Below are 20,721 nucleotides of genomic sequence, written 5' to 3'. Positions count from 1 at the left end.
AGGAGATTTCACTGGATTTTAAAAATCAGTATCTACAGGGTGCCTGTGGCTCAGTGGGTTAAGCCCCTGCCTTTGACTCAGGTCATGGTCTCAAGGTACTGGGATCCAGCCCCACATGGGGCTCTCTGCTCAGCAGGGAGCCTGCTTCCCTTACTTTCTCTGCCTGCCTCTCTGCTTATTTGTGATGTTTCTCTCTGTCAAATAAATAAATAAAATCTTAAAAATAAAAAATCAGTTTCTATAGAAGTCTTCAGCAGCCAGTCTTTGGGGGGCCAGAGAACTGAGCAGAGCCATTTGTCTAAATTTGACTCTCTCATTGTTAGGAGAGGTCCTGTATGTCATGTATTTGATGACTCTGGAGCCCATAATCAGGGTTAAATCTTTTCAAAGGTAGTGAAACAAGAGCAGTCTGGTCCTGCTGAGGTATGGCATTTAAATCTCTGTGTCTGAGAGTCCCAGGTCCCCTAATGCTGAATGACCTATCTTCAGTGAGTCCTTACTGTTGTGATTGCTGTTTAACTTCTTTCTTTAGTCATGCTTTCTTTCTGATACCTCTGCCCTGTGATAACAGCCCCTTATGGGACTCTACCACCAAGTAAAATTGGGAAGAGGAAAAGGTGTTCCATTCTTCACACCCACATCAATTCCATTCTGACAGGGTGTCTGTGCTTAGTCTTGAGAATAGTTGGTGGCCAGGAGAAGGTCTTGGGGTGGGTAGCTGTCCACATGCTCAGAATTCAGTGGCTTGGCCAAGGACAGGAGCCCATAATCAGGAGGGTTGATTATGGACAGGAGGACTCAGGACAGGAGAACTCAGTGCAGTGGCCATATTGGGATTTTAACCCAACTCTTGCCAGGTTGCCATGGTCTCAAAAGCCATAAACTCTCTGGACCTCAATTTACCCATCTGTAAGATGGGGGGGGTGTTCCTATCCCACAGAATAATTTGGATAAAGTCAATAAGAAAACCTATCTAAAGCAGGTTCTCAACAAATATTATTATTTTTTCTCCTCTCTAAACCCATCTCCTTTTCCTCAATCTAAATAGCTAAATCAAAACTTTATTCAGCTTTTCATTCTCCATTTGGAGATAAGGCATCACCAGCAACACTGAGGAATGGAACACATAAACCTATACTTAGACTAGGGTGTAAATAAGTGTCTGACAATTAGTGAAGAATTGTTGAGTGTTTGCTGTGTGTAAGACCTTGGACAAGAAACACTGAGGTGAAGGACTCAAGGTTTTCCCCTGAGGGGTTGACAGGCTAACTGAAGACCAGTGGAAAACTTCTTTTAAAACATGTAAATAAAAGCAGTACAGGCTAATCATACCAGTTTCAATCCCATCAGTTCTATATGGAACTTCCTGTTTCCCTCAACCCTTGCTACCCCTGAATATTATATATATTTTTAGTCTCTGCCAAGTCCAGAGGCAAAATATATGGATTTGTAATTTGGAATTCCTTTTTGTTGATTGCTGATACAAATCCCTTGTTGACATTTTTCTTATTGCTTTACATAAATAATATCAACTTATCCCCACATATAATGCAGTCGTTTTCTCTGGTTTGGCATTTATTTCTTAGTTTTGTTCTTTTTTTTTTAAGATTTTATTTATTTATTTGACAGAGAGAGATGACAAGCAGGCAGAGAGGCAGGCAGAGAGAGGAGGAAGCAGGCTCCCTGCCGAGCAGAAAGCCCAATGTGGGGCTCGATCCCAGGACCCTGAGATCATGACCTGAGCCAAAGGCAGCGGCTTAACCCACTGAGCCACCCAGGCGCCCCCTTAGTTTTGTTCTTGATGGCTTTTATGTATAAAAGTTTTATATTTTCATGTAATTACATATTCCTTTATATTTTAAAAATATTATTCCTTACCTCAAGATCAGGCTTTTTTTCCCTGACTTTTAAAAAAATATCTAAACCTTTATCTGGATTTGTTTGATTGGGTGGCATGAGAAAAGAACTAACTTTATTTTCTCTTCCAAGTGTGGCCAGTTGTCCCCAAACTATTGAACGAATTCTTCCTATACCCACTAATTTAATACATAACCTTTATAACATGCTAAATCCTTGTATATGTCTACTTGGGTCTGTTTCTGTAGCCTTTCATACATGAATGTGTTTTTGCCAGATTAATTCGTTTCTGCTCATCTTGAGCAAGCAAGTAAGTAAGGTTGCTAATCTTACAACTTCTGTTGTTTTAAGGCAGTTCAGGACATTGAAAAAGAATGGGCCAAACTCACACAGGCACAGAGGCAGAAATTACAGGCTTTCCAGAAAGAAGACAACCAAACCAAGGTAAATCAGATATTGCATCAAGAGAAATCCCTTGGAGGGGAGTTAAAGAAACATATTAGAATTGAGCTGTTTTTAAATTTATAAACCCATCAACCACAAAAAATGGTTTAAGATTAAGAAATGAGAATATCATCATTATTTTTTCTGATTATATTATTTAAAGATTCTGAAAAATACAGACAATAGATTGTGATGAACCCTTTGCCCAGTTAATATAGACCCACAGCATTTTTTTAAATAACCACAGAGTATTCTGTTTTATAGTTATCATTTAGCTAACCAATTTCTTATTATTGGAAATCTGGTGGTTTCCAGATTTGCTGCTATAAATCACTTTGGCAGCAAGCACCACGAGGCCCAGGACTGTGTCTAATTTATATCCTGTATGTTCCCAACACCTGGAACTGTTCCTGAAGGTCCCTGAACACTGCAGCCAGCATCCTCTGTCTTGGAGTACGTGTTCTATTATTTCTTAGAATATATTTCTAGAAGAATGGTTTTAAAGCTTCCATAAAGATTGTACCAACTCGTACTCCCTTGTGTCCCCAAGCAATGATAGAAGCCTGACGAACAAGGCATAAGTTAACAGAAGAAATGGACTCTGTTTCATCATGTTGTCTTCTTTATCCTTTAAACTTCGCTAGTTCACTCACTGATTTTAAACAAAATGCAAACAAAATTTAGAGGACTCATTTGTACCTAAATTGATATAGAAAGTAATTCTTCAAAAGCTCAGATATTTTGAGAATTGTACTGATGGCAGGATAAGAAAAGGAAAAAGTATCTACTGCCATGATTCAATATTTTCCTTCCTTGGTATTCTGCCTCAGCTTGTTATGAAAATTTTGGAGTTCAATTTCAATTATAGTGTTTATTTTGATGGACAGAATATTTGGATATAATCGGTTACATCAGCTGCTTTGGATACAATTACAGATTCTAGGTACATTTCTGCTTCCTAAACTTATTAATTTAATGAATTTAGTAAGAATATTATTTTTACCATGTGCTATACTCCCCCCAAATTTGTATTTGTATTTTTGACACAAAACAAATTTTATTTTACCATACTATTTGTAGTAGTTATCTTTAAAAAACTGTACTTTGAATGCATGAAATAGATGGGAAAAAAAAAAAAAAAAAGAACTGAACCATGATTCAAATTAACTGATATTCTCTTGAAGGATCTCAGGATACTGACATAAAAACTGGCATTATTTAAGTGTTTATGAAGTTCTTCTGCTAGTAGATAACAGCACGTTAACAACTATCGCTTTACTTTATGTCCATGTGAAAGAAAACCTGGAGTAGAAATTGAGGGAAATTAGGGGCACCTGGGTGGCTCAGTGGGTTAAGTGTCTGCCTTCAGCTCAGATCCTGATGCCAGGGTCCTGGGATAGAGCCCCACATCAGGCTCCCTGACCCAGTGGGAGGTCTGCTTTCCCTTTGCCCCTCCTCCACTCACACTCAAACTCTCTCTCTCTCTCTCTCAAATAAATAAAATATTTAAAAAAAAAAAAAAAGAAGAAGAAGAAAATGAGTGAAATTAACTTAAAGGAGGAATGTGTTGATCTATATCATAGGCGAACTACAGCCTGTGGACCACTATTTTCGTAAATAAATTTTTTTAAATTTTTTGTTTTTAATTAATTAATTAACTAATTAATTAATTTGACACAGAGAGAGAGAGATCACAAGTAGGCAGAGAAGCAGTCAGAGAGAGGGAGAAACAGGCTCTCCGCTGAGCAGAGAGCCCAATGCGGGGCTGGATCCCAGGACCCTGAGATCAGGACCTGAGCCAAAGGCAGAGGCTTAACCCACTGAGCCACCCAGGCACCCCATGAAGTTTTATTGGCATGTGGCCATCATTTACATACTCTCTAAGACAGCTTCTTGTGATAGGATGATTGAGGTGGGTAGTTGCAGTAGAGACCATATGCCCAGAAACTGAAAATATTTACTATGTGGCTGTTTACAGAAAAGTTTGCCAATCCTCAGTCTAAATGAAAATATATGAACATGTCCTTCGCCGTTATGCATGTTAAACTATCTTTTTTGGGTGTAAGCTTCTTTAAAAAACTAATTTTCTTAAAAAAAAAAAAAAAAAAAAAACGAATCCTTGCAGATTTCTTTTAGTTTGCATATGGTCAGTAACATCACTACACGCACTTGTTGAATGACAAATGCCCACAAGTATTTTGAATGAGTTACTGATTCATCACTAACTTTCTAGAGAAATGGAGCTTAATTTTTAAACAGTTTCATCTCCTTGAGAGCACATTACAAAAGGTTTTTTAAAGTGTTACCATGCAATGAGATAAAGATCTATACCATATAATAAATAAGAAACTATTGTAGCAAGAGCTTAAAATTGCTCGGTATGCTGTGGCAACATTACTCTGCCCCTACCCCACCCCTGCACGCATGGTGTGACTCAGGACCTGTCGTTTCTGCCCTTTCCATTGACCTAAAGGGGGGGGCCAGGCAACTTGACATGTGTCTTAAATTGAAGGCAAGGACCACAGCACAGTAAGCTGGTATGACGATGATGTGTGGCTGGAAGGGAGAGGAGCCTGAACACCTCTCCCGCCTTGTAGTGACAGTCAACTGTCCCTCACTGCTCATATCTGTTCACATTTCACTTCATCAGAGAGTGCTTCATATAGTCCTTGAAAGAACTTGCCTTCCTTCAAGAAAGGATCTGGAAAGTGCCAGGTTGTCACTAAGGGTTCTCTCTGATCACATTCAGTCTTCTCTGATCGTGTGAGAACTCCCTTTTCTTCACACCCATCCCACACAGCATCAGGCAGGACCATGGTGGAAAGCTGGAAGAATAAGATAGAGGTTCGCAAACTGATACCAGCTTATTAAAAAGCAGTGGGTAAAGGGCGCCTGGGTGGCTCCGTTATTAATCTGCCTTTGCTCAGGTCATGATCCCAGAGTTCTGGGATCGAGCCCCACATCTCGGGCTCCCTGCTCAGTGGAAAGCCTGCTTCTCTCTCTCCCACTCCCCCTGCTTGTGTTCCCTCTCTCCCTCTCTGTCAGATAAATAAAATAAATCTTTAAAAAAAAAAAAAAAGCAATGGTTAATAATAATAATGCTTTTTTTTTTTTTTTTAATAATGCTTTCTTACAAAAGTGAAAAGTCCCGGATACCTATTGTCAGGGCAGGATGTCTAGACCGCAGGTGTGAACTCCAACTGTCCTCTGTTCTTAAGCCAAGGCAGAAGCAGAGGGAAGGGGGCAACTGGGTGGCTCAGTTGGTTAAGCATCGGACCCTTGATTTCGTTTGAGAGATTGAGCCCCGTATCTGTCTCTGTCCTGGGTGTGGAGCCTGCTTAAGATTCTTTCTCTCCCTTTATCTCTGCCCCTCCCCACATTCTCTCTCTCTTTGAAAAACAAACAAACAAACAAAAGGCAGAGGGAAAAGCTAACCCTTAAGAGTTACATAAAGGTTAAAAAAAAAAAAAAGAGTTACATAAAGGTGTCCCCTTAACACTATTTGGGCTGTCTATAACTCTACTTAGAAAGCAGGCTCACTCTCTGATTTTATTGCCATTTGCAAAATCTGTTCCTCTGACAATTCACACCATCATCATATAAAGCTGACTGTAAAAACTAACTACTTTCTTTCTACATAGACCTCAGCTTAGTTTTTTTTTAATGGCTTTTTAAAAAAAAGATTTATTTATTTATTTATTTGATAGCGATTACAAGTAGTCAGAGAGGCAGGCAGAGAGAGAAAGGAAGGGAAGCTGGCTCCCTGCTGAGCAGAGAGCCCGATATGGGGCTCGATCGGAGGACCCTGGGATCATGATCTGAGCCGAAGGCAGAGGCTTTAAACCACTGAGCCACCCAGGCGCCCCCAAAATGGGATTTTTTTACAGGAGGCTTGACATCCCCTGTGGGGATTGAACCCAGACCCTGAGATCAAGAGTTGCATGCTCTCCTGACAGAGTCAGCCAGGCTCCCTAAAAGCATTTTATTTATGTATTTATTTATTTATTTATTTATTTGAGAGAGAGAGAGAGAGAGAGCGTGCACCAGCAGTGGGGAGGAGCAGAAGGAGGCACACGGCACTAATCAGAGAGCCTGATGTGGGGTTTGATTCCAGGACCCTGAGATCATGACCTGAGCTGAAACCAAGAGTTGGCGCTTAACAGACTGAGCCCCGCAGGTGCCCCCAAACAGCATTTTAAATGTATTCTTTTCGTTTATTTTGCTGTTGTAATTTGCTGAGGTAGAACCCTCTCTACTCGTTCATTTGATTCCCCCATTCTTCTCCGTTTGTCATTCAGTCACCAAATATTTTCGTCCCCACTATGTACCAAGCACAGTAGCAGGAGGAGAGACACAACGGTGAATGAGGCAGAAATGGTTTGACCTTGGCAGGACATACCATGGACTTCCCCAGCCTTGTTGTCAGGGAGCACAAGGGGCATTGTCTTCATTCGTAACATCCAGAAGAAAAAGGCGCTTTCACTGTGGCTCCATTTTGTGCATTGTACTAGGATGGCAGTAGCTTCTGACAGAAGGTGGTCACCTTTTTCAAGCAGTCTTTTGCTTCTTTTGGCTCACCTTCACCGCCGGAGCAGTTTCTGGAGCTGTCCCGAGAGGTCCGGCACTACGGTTACTGGCGGCTGGATCCGTGTACCTGTGACTACCCACAGCCAGGCTGTGGGGCCGTCCTCTCTGTTGGCAAGGACGAGATCAGCTGCTGCATAACCCTGCCTGATAACCAGACCCAGGAAGTCATTTTCCAGATGAACAGAGTGAAGCGCTGGCAGGTCACTTTCCTTGTAAGTATCTTGGCACTTGAAAGTGATTTAAAGTCTCTACTTTGGTTTAAAAATCCTCTTGTCTTTGGATGACAAAGTTGGCAGTAGGGACGTGGTTCTGCCATTTGCATCACCACATTGAGTGGACCAGCATCTAAGCCACATGAAGCATCACCTGACGGTCAAAGCTGTCTATCATCTGGTTCAAATGTCCCATCTATAGCAATAGAGACACCCACCTTCCCACTTTGCTGTGACAGGCTTCTCTACTGCTTGAAGGCTGGCTATAGTACGAGAAGCATAGAGAAACAATGGCTGCTGTTAGTGGAATTCCTAACACAGACTCAGGACTGACAAGATCTCTACCCTTACAAACGAGACGCTGACCAGTAGAGCTCTTCTTAAGGATCCCTTTCAATCATACCTACATTGCCATCTCCTCCCAGAGAAAACCCTCTGATCAGATATACTGGAGTGCCTCCTTTGGGTCAGATGCTGTTCTGAGTACTGCCACATCTATTATTTAATTAAATTCTTGCAATAACTCAGTGAGCTAAGTGGGATTATCCCCTTTACACGGGAAACTGAGGTTAACTAGGAGAGGACAAACTCAGAGCAACTGTAATCCCCAGTTGCTAAATCTGCAGAATCCAAGGGGGTTTTTTTTTAGCTGGGACAATACTAGGCCTATTTGTGGCACTTGGTGTTGTCAACCATTTCTTGCTTCTCAAAATTCCCTCTCCCTCCTCCCCTGTTTTTGTGAGCTGCCTCTTCCTCTGAGCATTTCTGAAGCCCTCATTAACCTGGGGTTCCATTTCCATCTTTCTACTTTGTATTCTCTGAAATCAATTGCCTACATCCCTATGGAAAGGTCCAATATTTCCTAATGCCTCCTAGGCATCGACACTAGGTGTCGCACAGACATCCTTGCCCTCTCCTGCCCATCCTAGGGATCTTCCCCCTCTGTGTTCCCCATTTTGGCATATAGGACTTCAACCACCTGCTAAACGCCGAACCGGCAATCTTGACGTGATCAGCCTATGATTTTAGTCTTTTAAATTTATGGGAACTTGTTTTATGGCCCCAGATCTGGTCTCTCTTGGTAAATGTTCCATGTGTACTTGAAAAGAATGTGTATCCTGCCACAGTTGGATGGAATATTCTAGAAGTATTAAGTCAAGCAGTTGACAGTGTTCAGATCTCCAGTATCCTTGTATATTTGTATATTTTCTTGTATATTTCTTGTATATTTTCTACTTGTTGCTGAGAGAAGAGGAATGTTAAAACCTTCAGACCTAATTGTGGGTTTGTCTATTTCTTTGAGGTTTATCAGCTTTCCCCCTCTTTTCCTGCCTTCTTTTGATTATTTCATGATTTGATTATTTTATGATTATGAAAAAAACTTTATTTACACCATTTTTTAGCTCTACCTTTTCATTTATTGTTACATTAGACTTGTATACTTGTATACAAGTATATAAGACTTGTAGACTTGTATAATGTATACTTGTATACATTATTCTTGTATACTTAAACTTATTACATTCCACTTTTAATTATTATACCACATCACAAAACGCATAACAACATTGTATTTCTATTTTCCTTTTTGTGATAGTTATTGCCATATTTCCACAAATATAAGCCTCATGCTGCATTATAATTATTTTTGCTTTTAAACAGTTGATTCTTTTGGGGTATCTGGGTGGCTCGGTGGGTTAGCCTCTGCCTTCAGCTCAGGTCATGATCTCAGGGTCCTGGGATCAAGCCCCACATCGGGCTCTCTGCTCAGCATGGAGCCTGCCTCCCCCTCTCTCTGCCTGCCTCTCTGCTTACTTGTGATCTCTGTCTGTCAAATAAATAAATAAAAATCTTTAAATAAATAGATAAATAAATAAATAAAGGCAATATGCAATATGCAAGTTGCATCCTTAGTTTTTTAAGAAACTGCCAAACGGTTTTCAAGAGTGGCTGTGCTAATTTCCATTTCCACCAGTGATGGATCATGACTGATGGAGTTTCTCTGCAGCCTCAACAGCATTTGGTATTGTCACTGTTTTTTAGTTTAGCCATTTGCCTAAGTGTGGAATGGTATTTCATTGTGATTTTAATTTGCATCCCCCTCCTAGCTAATCATGCTGACCATCTTTTCATGTGCCCATTTGCTATCTGCATATCTTCTTTTGTGAGATGTTTTCTTCCATATCTTTTGCCTATTTTCTAATTGATTGTTGAGTTTGGGTTTTTTTTTTTTTAAGATTTTATTTATTCATTTGATAGAGAGAAATCACAAGTAGATGGAGAGGCAGACAGAGAGAGAGAGAGAGGGAAGCAGGCTCCCTGCTGAGCAGAGAGCCCAATGCGGGACTCGATCCCAGGACCCTGAGATCATGACCTGAGCCGAAGGCAGCGGCTTAACCCACTGAGCCACCCAGGCGCCCTGGGGTTTTTTTTTTTTAAAGATTTTATTTATTTATTTATTTGACAGATAGAGATCACAATAAGGTAGAGAGGCAGGCAGAGAGAGAGAGAGAAAAAGGAGGAAGCAGGCTCCCTGCTAAGCAGAGAGCCCGATGCAGGGCTCCATCCCAGGACTCTGGGATCATGACCTGAGCTGAAAGCAGAGGCTTTAACCCACTGAGCCATCCAGGCGCCCCATGTTGGAGGTTTTTTTGTTTATTTGTTTTTTGTTTTTCATTTTTCACTATTGTTTTGAGAGCACTTCATATATTCTAGTTACTAGTCTTTGATTGGATATGTAGTTTGCAAGTATTTTCTCTTAACTCTGTAGTTTTTCATCCTCTCAACAAGATCTTATGCAGAGGAAAAGTTAATTTCGATGAATTTTAATTCATCAGTTTTTTCTTTTATAGATTGTGGCTTTTAGTGTTGAGTGGAGAACTCTTTGCCAAACTCTGGATCCTGAAGATTTTTTTCTTAGAGTTTTTTCCTAAAAGTTTTACAGTTATAGGTCATACATTTAAGTCCATGACTCATTCTGAGTTAGTTTTCATCTAGGGTGTGAAACTCAGAATGACATTCCCTTTTTTGCCTGTGGAAGTCCACTAGCTCCGAACCATTTGTTGCAAAGCCTGTCCTTTAACTGACTTGCTTTTGCACCTTTGTCAGATATCAGCTGGGCACATTTGTGTGGATTTATTTCTGGATTCTCTAGTCTGTTCCATGATGCATGTGTCTATCCCTCCCCCAGTACTACATACACAGTCATTCCCTTCCTTTGTAACAGCTTTATCAAGATATAATTCACATACCATGCAATTCACTTATATAAAGTGAATTCAGGGGCATTTATTCCATTCACAGAGTTTTACATCCAACACCACAATCAATTTTAGAATACTTTCATCACCTCAGAAAGAAGTCCCATATCCCTTAGCTTACGCCTGTAAGCTACCTATCAGCCCTAAGAAGCCACTAATCTGCTTGTCTTTATAGATGCACCCATTCTGAGCATTTCATGATTAATGGAATCATATGTGATCTTTGTGACTGGCTTCCTTTACTTGGTATAATGTTTCTAAGGCCCACTCTTATCATAGCATGTACCAACACCTTATCTTCTTCGTGGTCATAGAATATTATGTTGTGGGGCGCCTGGGTGGCTCAGTGGGTTAGGCCGCTGCCTTCGGCTCAGGTCATGATCTCAGGGTCCTGGGATCGAGTCCCACATCGGGCTCTCTGCTCAGCGGGGAGCCTGCTTCCTTCTCTCTCTCTGCCTGCCTCTCTGCCTACTTGTGATCTCTGTCTGTCAAATAAATAAATAAAATCTTTAAAAAAAGAATATTATGTTGTATGGATATACTAAATTTTGTTTATTCAGTAACGTTTCTCTCTTTTGGTTGTTATAAGTTATGCTGCTATGAATGTTTGTGTACAAGTTTTTGTGTGGACATAGGTTTTCATTTCTCTCGAGTATATGATTGGGAGTGGACTTGCTGGGACTATGTTGGTAATTCCATGTTTCACTTTGTAAGAAACTTCTAGACTATTTTCCAAACAGTCTGCTCCATGTTATACACCCCCTGGCAGTGTATGAGGGCTCTCCCCACACTTGCAAAGATCATTATTCAGCCGAAGGTCTGAAGAGAGCTCTCTAGAGCTCTTAGTCTATGTAAAGCCCTTGTCTGTGATCCTCTGCCCCATCGATTCTAAACTCAATTTCTTCAAACTTTCATCCCTTTCTCCTCAACTCAGCAAGACCTCTGGGCTCTGTTTGGGGTCCCCTTCCCTCCACTGCCTCCTGGAAACTCCAAGCAGTAAGCTAGATGGCTATGGGGCTCACCTCATTTGTTTTCCTTCTCCCCGGGTTAATAGTCCTGGATTCTATGTGGTTCAGTATCTGAAAACAGCTATTTTTCAGTTCATTTTCACCCTGATGCAGTCAGATGAATGCTTCTAATACATAAATCTAATCATGTTGTTATCCAGCTTTTAAAATCAGTGAATGCATGCCTGTTGCCCTCAAAATGAAGTTCAGACTTCTTAACTTAGCTTATCAAACCTCGAACAGCTAGGGCTCTTTGGTGGCCAGCAATAGAAAGCAACACTTCTGGCTCTAGTGAAAAAAGGGGATTTATCAGAGAGGCATGGAATAATCCAGTGACTCCAAGGAAGGCAGAGGCAGAGGCTTAGGAAAGTCAAGAACAAAATGAGCTCAGTGTTTCTAGGAAAGAAGGAATTCTTTATCAGGACATGCTCTTTGGATCTCTCCACTCTGGAATCAAAGAAGGCGCATAGAAGGCATTTGTCCAATTAGCCTGAACTTGGGTCATGTGCCCTGGCCTCCAGGAGGGCAGCGTTCCCTGACAGCCCTACCTACATGGGCACAGGGAAAGAGAGACGTTTTCCCAAGGGCACAGGGGACTCCATTACTAAGAGAAAGAGGGATAGATGCTGTATAGCAAAAGTCAAATCTGCTTCCTCCAGAGTACTCAGGATCTGGCCCCACACTGCCTCTCTGAGGTGAGCCTCTTCTCTCACCACCCTGCCTGCCTTGCAGCCTGTGCTTCCGCCCGCCACACTCGGTCTCTTGTCACGTGTCCAGTGTGCCAGGTCCCTTCATGCCTCAGTGCACTTGCACTTGTTATTTCTTCTACCAGAACCACTTCCCACCGCGCCTGCACCCACCTCCTCCTCCAAAAAACCCCACAACATCAAACATGGAAAATTTCTACTTCTGCTGCTTAGATATCACCGCCTCCCTCCAGGAAGCCTGCCTTGACCCCTCTGAGTCTGGATCAGGTGTCAATCCTACCTCCTTCCGTAGACCTGGATTTGCTTCCCTTATACTATTTATCATACCAAACTGTGTGGCTTACTTTCACAGCCCCTCATAGACTGACAGCTTCCTGGCAATAGTGACGGTATCACTTGCTTTGGTATTTGCCCAACAGTTAATAGCTGCTTCCATTTCTATCAGATATCAAATAATCTCTTTTCTCTGTAGGGAACTCTGCTGGATACAGATGGACCCCAGCGAACTCTGAACCAGAACTTGGAGCTCCGATTTCAGTTTAGTGAAGAAAATCACTGGCCCTGGTTTGTTATTTACACCAAGCAGGTGAGTTCTCAGGGCAGCGTATGAGAACCAGCGCTGAAATGCTCTCTTGCTTGCTGGGGTGAACAAAGCATATTACTCTTACCCAACTGAGCAGGGTCTTAGAATATGCTATACATCCTCCTTTTTGGCCTGTAACACTGTTGGGTTGTTGATTTTTGGTTTGGGTATTTTTTGTTTGTTTGTTTTGTGGGGTTTTTTTGGTTTATTTTTTGTTTGATTTCATTTTACTAATCACCACAGTCTTCAGGTCAATTAGAAATAGATGTAGTTACTAAATAACAGGAGACACAACTAATAGTGGCTTAGACAAAGTGTTGGTGAACTTCCTCTCAAAGGACCAGATGGTAAATAGTTTAGTTTTGGGGTCCATCTGGTCTCTGCTACAACTACTGAACTCTGTTATAGCACAAAAGTAGCCACAGACAATGTGTGAACAAATGGGTATAGCTGTTTGCCAATAAAAATGTATAAAAACAAGTGAGGGGCTGGATTTATTGACCTCTGACTTAGACAATACAGATTTTCATCTCACTTAACAAGAATACTAGAGATGATTGATACCCCTTTTATCTGGAAGGCAAAAGCCCAATAGGCCTCCCATTATGTCTCACTGACCAGAAGTAAGTCACATGACCATCCCTAGCTGCAAGGGAATCTGGGAATCAAGTATCTAACAAAAAAGAACAGAATTCATGATCACCCTAGAGTAAGTGTGAGCTGGGCCCTTTGTCTCAGACAAAATCCAGGTTCTGTGAGGAGAGGAGAGACTGTTGGACAACAAACTATGCAGGTTTTCCATGACTTTATAACTGAAGTTGGAATAAATTTTTTTTAAAAAAACTTAATTTTCTGAACACCAAATTCAGCTGAAAAATATTATGAACTAACTCAAGCTATTTCAAATTGGAATCAAAACTACAAACATTCTAAAAGGAAACCAAAATACCAAAGTAATCTTTGCGTCAACATTTCATTCAACTTAAGTCGTTGGTGATCGCACTAGTTCCATGGAGCATTTTGGTTTCAGGTAGCGAAAGCTCCCCAAGACTCTCTGCTTTTAGTATAGTTGCAATCAAAAGATGATAGATACCAAGGTCCTCTGAAAAAACATGAAGTGCAAAACCAAATTCTAGGTTAAAGAAACAGGCCATCAGGTTCACCTTGGTTATGAAACATCCTTAGGGAAATGGTAGGATGGTTTGCAGTCACTTGGAGAGATGCAGCTAGATCTTGGCAATGAAATTGCCTTCCCTTGCCCAGAATGCTAAATGCAGTAGTTAAATTTTATTATGGTCTTTTAATCTAGTCTGTACCAAGTTTAAGTTTGAGTTTAAGCCGCTACAGAGAGGGCAATAAACATTCTTTTAAAGGATTCCTAGTAAGGTCTTATTTCCTTTGGAGTGTGGGTTTATTGATACACACCCAAGAGCTACTTCTGCAAAAGGCAGAAATGTGGCTTGTGTGCCTTGGCAAATACAAATGAGGGCTGGGATCCTAATATTTTCTAGACCCTTTAAACAATAGCTCACTGCATCTATATTGAATAAATCTTACCTGGTTTATAGCCAAGTCTTAACCTACATATCTGTGCACATTGTATGCAATATGGAATCAGTCCTCATCTTTTATTAAAAAGTATTATTAAACACCCTTCCATGCTCTATCAACTCAGTGTATGTTGTTTAACTCTTTCGTACCCTGGTTTTATGTAGGTTATAAATATGCACAGATAAACAGGGTTAGTTTTTAGCTAAACCAGGAAATCAAAATTTGTTTTTGTACATAAATACCAACTCTTTTACTCTTTTCCTTATTGGTAATAGTGCCTTCCTTCTCTTCTACCTCCTTTTCTCCCTTTAAATAAATTAAATTCTGGTCAAGCTCCACAGTCCTGCAAGACTTTGAGATGCTACCCATATGTAGCCATTCTCCCTCTAATTCTCCTTTCTATGTCCTGTCTCCCAAGAGTCTCTACTTTGGCTACCATCCCAACCTGGGTTTTCTCTCTTTCCTTCCTCCTCCTCTCCATCACCACCCTCCCTTCAGTGCCAGTGACCATCTTTGGACATAAATTTGTACCAAGGGCCTGCCACCTCAAGCTTTAAGCTTTGTCTCAAACTCTAGTAGGGCCAAAAGAGAAAAGTACAAGCCAAGGATTGAGAACAGGACAAAGGAAAAAGAGGATTAATGGGAAGGGAGCAAGTAGAGAAGTCATAGGGAAACTTAAATTGGCATGTGGAGTGAAGATCCTAGAAAAAGGAAACCCCAGCTCTTGTGTGACAAGATATCTAATGTGGGTCTTGACACTGACAACGCTGGGCCAACAAGAAGTCACAGGTGATACTGGGAGCAACCATCAGTCTTAAAAGTGAGTGATTAAAGGTGGTTGAAAAATAAGAACATGATGAAAAATAGGGTTTTTTTTTAGTTCAGTAAAAGCCATAAGGTGCTAATATACCCTTTTAAACAGGTTACTATTTATGTCTAGTAATAGGTCTCTCAATAATAATGTATACAGTTAAATGTAAGATCAACCATCCTTCATTGATTTGATTACAATAGTAAATACTTTTTGTTATTTGTTGCTTGTTATTTGAGCTGCTTACAAATTAATGTGAAAAAATAGGAGGGAAAATTTTAAAAGGGGAAAAATTAGGAAATGTAATGATTCTCTGTCTTTTTAAAAATTTAAGTACATCCATGTAGTTAAGGAAATGTATGGCTACTTGTTAATTGCATCTTATACAAATTTATGGAAATTAAAGATGAAATCTAAGTTCTTAAAAGCGTGCTGTTGGAGAGCAGAGTTCAAAATCTGCTTTGTGATGTGAGGAGGGAAGAAAGGTAGGATCTCTTCAGTTGAGCAATTTCTTTATTTCTGGGTTCTTTAGGCTTTTTTGCTGAGTAGCTGCTTGAAAAAGATGATCTCAGAAAAGATGGTAAAGCTAGCTGCAGAGAATCCAGAAATGGTAAGTGCTCTTATCTGTGTATCTTTTTCACTTTAAGTTCCTACCATCAGCCAACATTAACCTACAGGGATGAATTCTGGTTCTCTGGGATAGAACCCAACCTCCCAGAAGTGAGCTCCTCTGCCTTCTCTAAAGAGCTCAGTCTTTAGAATTCAAGCCATTTTTTCAAGAGAAGTGTCCTTCCATTGCTCTCTATTCTTGTATCTCTGCTTTCCCCCAAATGGAAGATTCCAGATTTACCATAAAAACCACATCATAAAGTCAGGATCCACAGGGGTCTTAAACACAGCAGCAATGAACTTAAATAAGCTCTACACTTCTATCTCTCGAAAGAACTCACAGTTTTTTGAAGCTTCCACTGTGCCAAATTAGAATGCCATTAGCAGTCAAAGGAAGCCATAGAGAAAAAGAACTTCTTAAGGCCATAAATTGTTCTCAGTGTAAAATTAAACTTTGCTTTTTCTAGTCTGTATCTCTTCAATAAAGGCCTGGTTTCTTATTGAGAGGGCTGCGGCAGACTGTAAAAAGAGACACTGAGATTTTAAACTTTTCGACTTGTCTTGTTACCATCATGATATAAGCATATCCTGAATAAGACAGTACAATTGGAATTTTAAAAATGATTCAAATACTCATACTTTAGTATTACTGATACTAATACTTTATTAATACCAATACAAATACAAATGCTTTTTTAAAATACTAATGCCTGGTTGACATGTATAAACTTTTTTTTTTTTTTTTTTAGCAGAATGTTATACTGATCCTTAAAAATGCAACAGAAACAGAAACATTTGGAAATGTTCCCTAATGTTATCATTTAAATTGAATCCTTTATAAAGAGGATGGGTGACATCTTTTGTTAAACACTGCTTTTTACTAGACTTTGAGTCTAGTAAGGACTAGAGAAAATAGTTGCATTTTATCCTTATTTCTCTTTCTTCTAGAATTGAAAATATTTTCCTAGGGAAAATAAAATTTACTGCCCCTTGGTATTCAAACAATTCAAAGTGTACCATAGAGTAGCAAATCAAGCAATGAAAGAATCATGGATGGTCTTTTTTAAAGAGTCATAAAATCTAACCTCTGAGGCAGGATGGACCCCCTTAGGCTTCCATTATTATATATTAAAAAAGAAGAAGAAAAAGTTGTTAACTGAAGTAGCCCCATTAAAGAGAGAAGTACTCTCAAATGTGGCTGAATAAAATGTAAGCTACTTGATGCAGGAAATACTTGTACAATGAGTAGCTAAAGCATTTGCTGAATAATAGAAGGTAGTGACCTATTTAAAGTTAAAAAAAAAAAAACACTAACCACATTCTTTAGATTTGCACACAAATTGAAACCTATCCTTTCCTGTGGCAGATAGTGAAATCAGCATGTCAGTCAGCATTGCATGGCTTAATCCAAATAATCACAAGTTTTAGTTCCACAAGCTCCTTTTCTACCCCCTTTCTTGTTTTGGTTCTTGGAAAGAAAAGTTCAGACCCTTCCTCTGGAAAATCGGGTTTTTGAGGCACCTGGGTAGCTCAGTCAGTTAAGCATCTAACTCTTCATTTCAGCTCAGGTCATGATCTCGGGGGTCCTGGGATCAAGCCCTGTGTCACGTTGGGCTCTGCACTCAGCAGCAGTTGGTGGGGGTGGATCTGCTTGAGATTCTCTCCCTCTGACCCTCCCCCCTGCTCACTCTCACTCCCTCTCTCTCTTATTCTAAAATAAGTTAAAAAAAATTTTTTCTTAATTAAAAAAAAAAAAAAGAAAATTGGGTTTTCAAGGGGATATTATAGGGATAGTCCATATTTCAACCTGAAATTTCATCTACAAACCCCTGGGTAGAATGAGACCCTGGAAAGTGAAAATTGCAGACAGATCAGTTCTTTGAATGTATACTGGGTTCTGGGTTTCCTCACAAAGCACAGTTGACCAGAACAAGTCATTTTGTGGAACTTTAAGTAGCCATATAAATGTGTGACTGTGACATCCACTCATTTTCTAGGTAAACAGAAAATCTGAACTGACATGTATCACTTATTAAAGGCTTGTATGGACTAGGATCCAGATCCTATTTTGCAAGATAGAATAGATTCCAAGATTTTGAAAATCAGGAAGAATCTGGAGAGGGGGGAGAGAAATTGAGGAAACTATAACCAAATGAACCCCATAAATCAGATAGTTCCTAGAAGCAGAGTAAATAGTACTATTTTATCCTAGTAAGAAGGAAGGCTTTAAAAGAAGAAATTTAGTGCTAACTTAATTAACTTAGCTATACGCATTGCTTTCAATGATAAGACTTGAACCCTTCTGAAGAGATCATTAAAATTTGAAGTCAAGGGGCACCTGGGTGGCTCAGTGGGTTAAGCCGCTGCCTTCGGCTCAGGTCACGATCTCAGGGTGCTGGGATCGAGTCCCGCATCAGGCTCTCTGCTCAGCAGGGAGCCTGCTTCCCTCTGTCTCTCTCTGCCTGCCTCTCCATCTACTTGTGATTTCTCTCTGTCAAATAAATAAATAAATAAAAGATTTGAAGTCAAATGCACTAAAAAAAATGTGAACATACAACAATATTATGTTATATTCTTTTAAAGGCAGTATTAACTGCAAACCAGAAGGGGAAAAATTGTAACATTCTTTTTAGAGCTGTGCTCCTACGCAAAAACCTATAATCAACAAATTTTGTTATTATTTGCTCCTTTTAACTAAAACAGAATTTTAAGAAATATTTTATGTGAAAATAAAGTGTATTTGTTACCAGTAGGTTTAGCTATATATAATGAAGAGCAAAACAAGACAGAAGAAGTGTCCTAGGTAAAATAAAAGTCTATATCTTTCTCATCTAAAAGAAACCCAGAAGTAGGCAGTCTAGAGCTGGAACAGTGACTCCATGATGTCATTAGAGACCTTTAGTGTGTGGCTTTACCTCATGTTTGAATATGGCTGCTGGAGCTCCAGTCATTACATCCACACCCTAGGCAGTAGTATAAATGGAAAGTAGGAATGGCTCATCTCTCTTCTTTGAGGAGGGGTCCCTGAAATCCCACAGATTTCAACTTATAGTTCATTGGTCAGGAGTTAGTCACACCACAGGCCTATATCTACCTGCAAGGGAGTTTGGTAACTGTAGTCTTTTACAGGTTATGTTGTCTCTCCAGATTAATTTGGGTGGCATTACTAAGAAAGAAGGGCAGAATGGAAAATAGGATGGGCTACCAGCAATCTCTGCCATTGAAAGAAATTTAAAGGACATTAAGAAAAGGAAGCAGATATATTTTAAGCAATAGATGTGTTCCTAATGAGTTTCTGAAAGTGTATCATTATTATCTTGTATATTGAACCATAATCTGAATATATGCAAGAGATAGGAACTTATTCCTATGGTGACTAATTTTCTGAATTGAAAAACAACTTAGATTTTTTATTAATCCATACCTAGTTTGTTTTATTAGTTTGTATATTTTTTCCTTAGGTTTACTAAAAAGTGATTCTGAATCTCTAAATTGGTTTTCTGGGAATGTCAGACTTTGAAGAGTTGGTGCTATCTAGAAAACAGAAAGTACAGGTACATCACAACCCACTTGAGAATGGTGTGAGCATAGCAGGTAGACAGAATTTTAGAGAGCCAGGTGGAAATTACCCTGTGAGAGTAAGTAGTTATTAAAAGAAACTACCCGTTGATGAAGAAGCGTATACAGGAATACGGCGTTATGAAAAAAGGATTTGTTCACTTCCTCCCCCCAACTTTATTCCCCCTAGTATATAAAATATTTAAAGCTCTTATTTGAGTAAGTCAAGGAAACAGGTATCAGAAATAGCTTAACATCCATAGTGGGTTCTGTTTTATTTATTTCAACATAGAGAGGGGAGGAAGGGGAAGGAGAATAGGAGAGAGAAACATTCTGAGCTGTTTACGCCAACATCTGTATTTCATTGCACAAGGCTACTTACCAGCGATAACGTAATATTGTAAACAGTAACAATAATACTATAACAAAACGTGTAAGACTACAGAGCATTAATTTCTCATTTACCAAGACTTAATAACTGATTTTTAAAAAAGATTTTATTTATTTATTTGATAGAAAGCCTGTGAGTGGGGAAAGGGGCAGAGGCAGAGGGAGAGGGAAAGGGGGTGAATCTCAAGTAACCTTTGCATTCAGCGCTGAGATCATGACCTGAGCCGAAACCAAGAGTCAGACCCTTAACGGACTGAGTCACCCAGGCATCCCTAGTAACTGATTTTTTTTTTTAATTATTAAGCTGGTCTTCAAATACATGAACATCCCTATTAATACTAACCTAAAGGAAGTCCTTTGCATCCTTCAAAGCAATCTATTTTATAATGATATTAACTGTAGTTCAAAGGCAACGCTCTTTTGTGGTGTCATGTTACTTATCCCAGTTATTTTGAAATGTTCTTCCTCCTTATATTCTTATGAAGAATAAGCAGTAATAAACAATTCACACCTTGTTCATTTTTTTTTTCCTCACACGTCATTCTTGCATTTACAAACGCCTACATTTACCAGGCAGTGGTTGAAAACTCGAGGATCCAGAGTCAAGGACTTTATGTGTTGGAGGAGAGAGGTGGTAGCGTGATACGGTAAAACCCGTATCTTAACACTAGTGGCTGAGAAGAGTGTTGTTTTCCTTGAAGAAGCATCTAGGAGTTCCTTCTCCTGAGCCCTGCCCAGGTCACGTTTCCTGGCTGTGCCAGGCCCTGCTTGCCTTTCCCAGTTCCCGGTGCACTCTCCTCCACCCCACTCTGTGCTCTGGAGACACATCTCCGTGTGTTGCCATCTTGCTCTCGGGCCTCCTACTGGGGTCACCCTTGGGAAAACCCAGCCACAGTGGATGGAGTGTGGAAGAAAAGTGAGATTGTGGGATTTATTTCTTCAGTTCTGTCGCTGCCGGGTCTCTGTGGTCGGCACAGCCTTCTGCTGAGGGCCAGGCTCCTGGAGGTGGCCTCTCCTCCCCACAGCTCTGGCTCCCCTCATTCCAGTACCAGCTGCTACCCCTGCCCCTTCCGGCCTAGGAGTGGAAAACATTACCCTCCAGCCCCTCACAGCGAGCCCCTAGGGGCTCCAACATCCCTTTGCTG

At 40.2% G+C, this 20,721-nt stretch overlaps 1 protein-coding gene across 1 annotated transcript in view; it reads left to right on the top strand.

The window, feature by feature from the left end:
* Positions 1–20,721, top strand: part of SNX31 (sorting nexin 31) — a 57,917-nt gene that overhangs the window by 33,704 nt on the left and 3,492 nt on the right. The window contains exons 9-12 of the mRNA XM_004768888.2: positions 2,209–2,301; positions 6,897–7,100; positions 12,547–12,660; positions 15,552–15,629. Coding sequence (XP_004768945.1) covers positions 2,209–2,301; positions 6,897–7,100; positions 12,547–12,660; positions 15,552–15,629 — 489 coding nt within the window. The remainder of the gene's footprint in view (positions 1–2,208; positions 2,302–6,896; positions 7,101–12,546; positions 12,661–15,551; positions 15,630–20,721) is intronic.

This window comes from Mustela putorius, unplaced genomic scaffold (genome assembly GCF_011764305.1).
Source record: "Mustela putorius furo isolate JIRA1106 unplaced genomic scaffold, ASM1176430v1.1 tig00000228_pilon_pilon_pilon, whole genome shotgun sequence".
In the NCBI taxonomy this organism is placed as follows: Eukaryota; Metazoa; Chordata; class Mammalia; order Carnivora; family Mustelidae; genus Mustela; species Mustela putorius.
The sequence above is the reverse complement of the archived record's forward strand: the minus strand, read 5'-3'. Positions and strand labels throughout refer to the sequence as shown.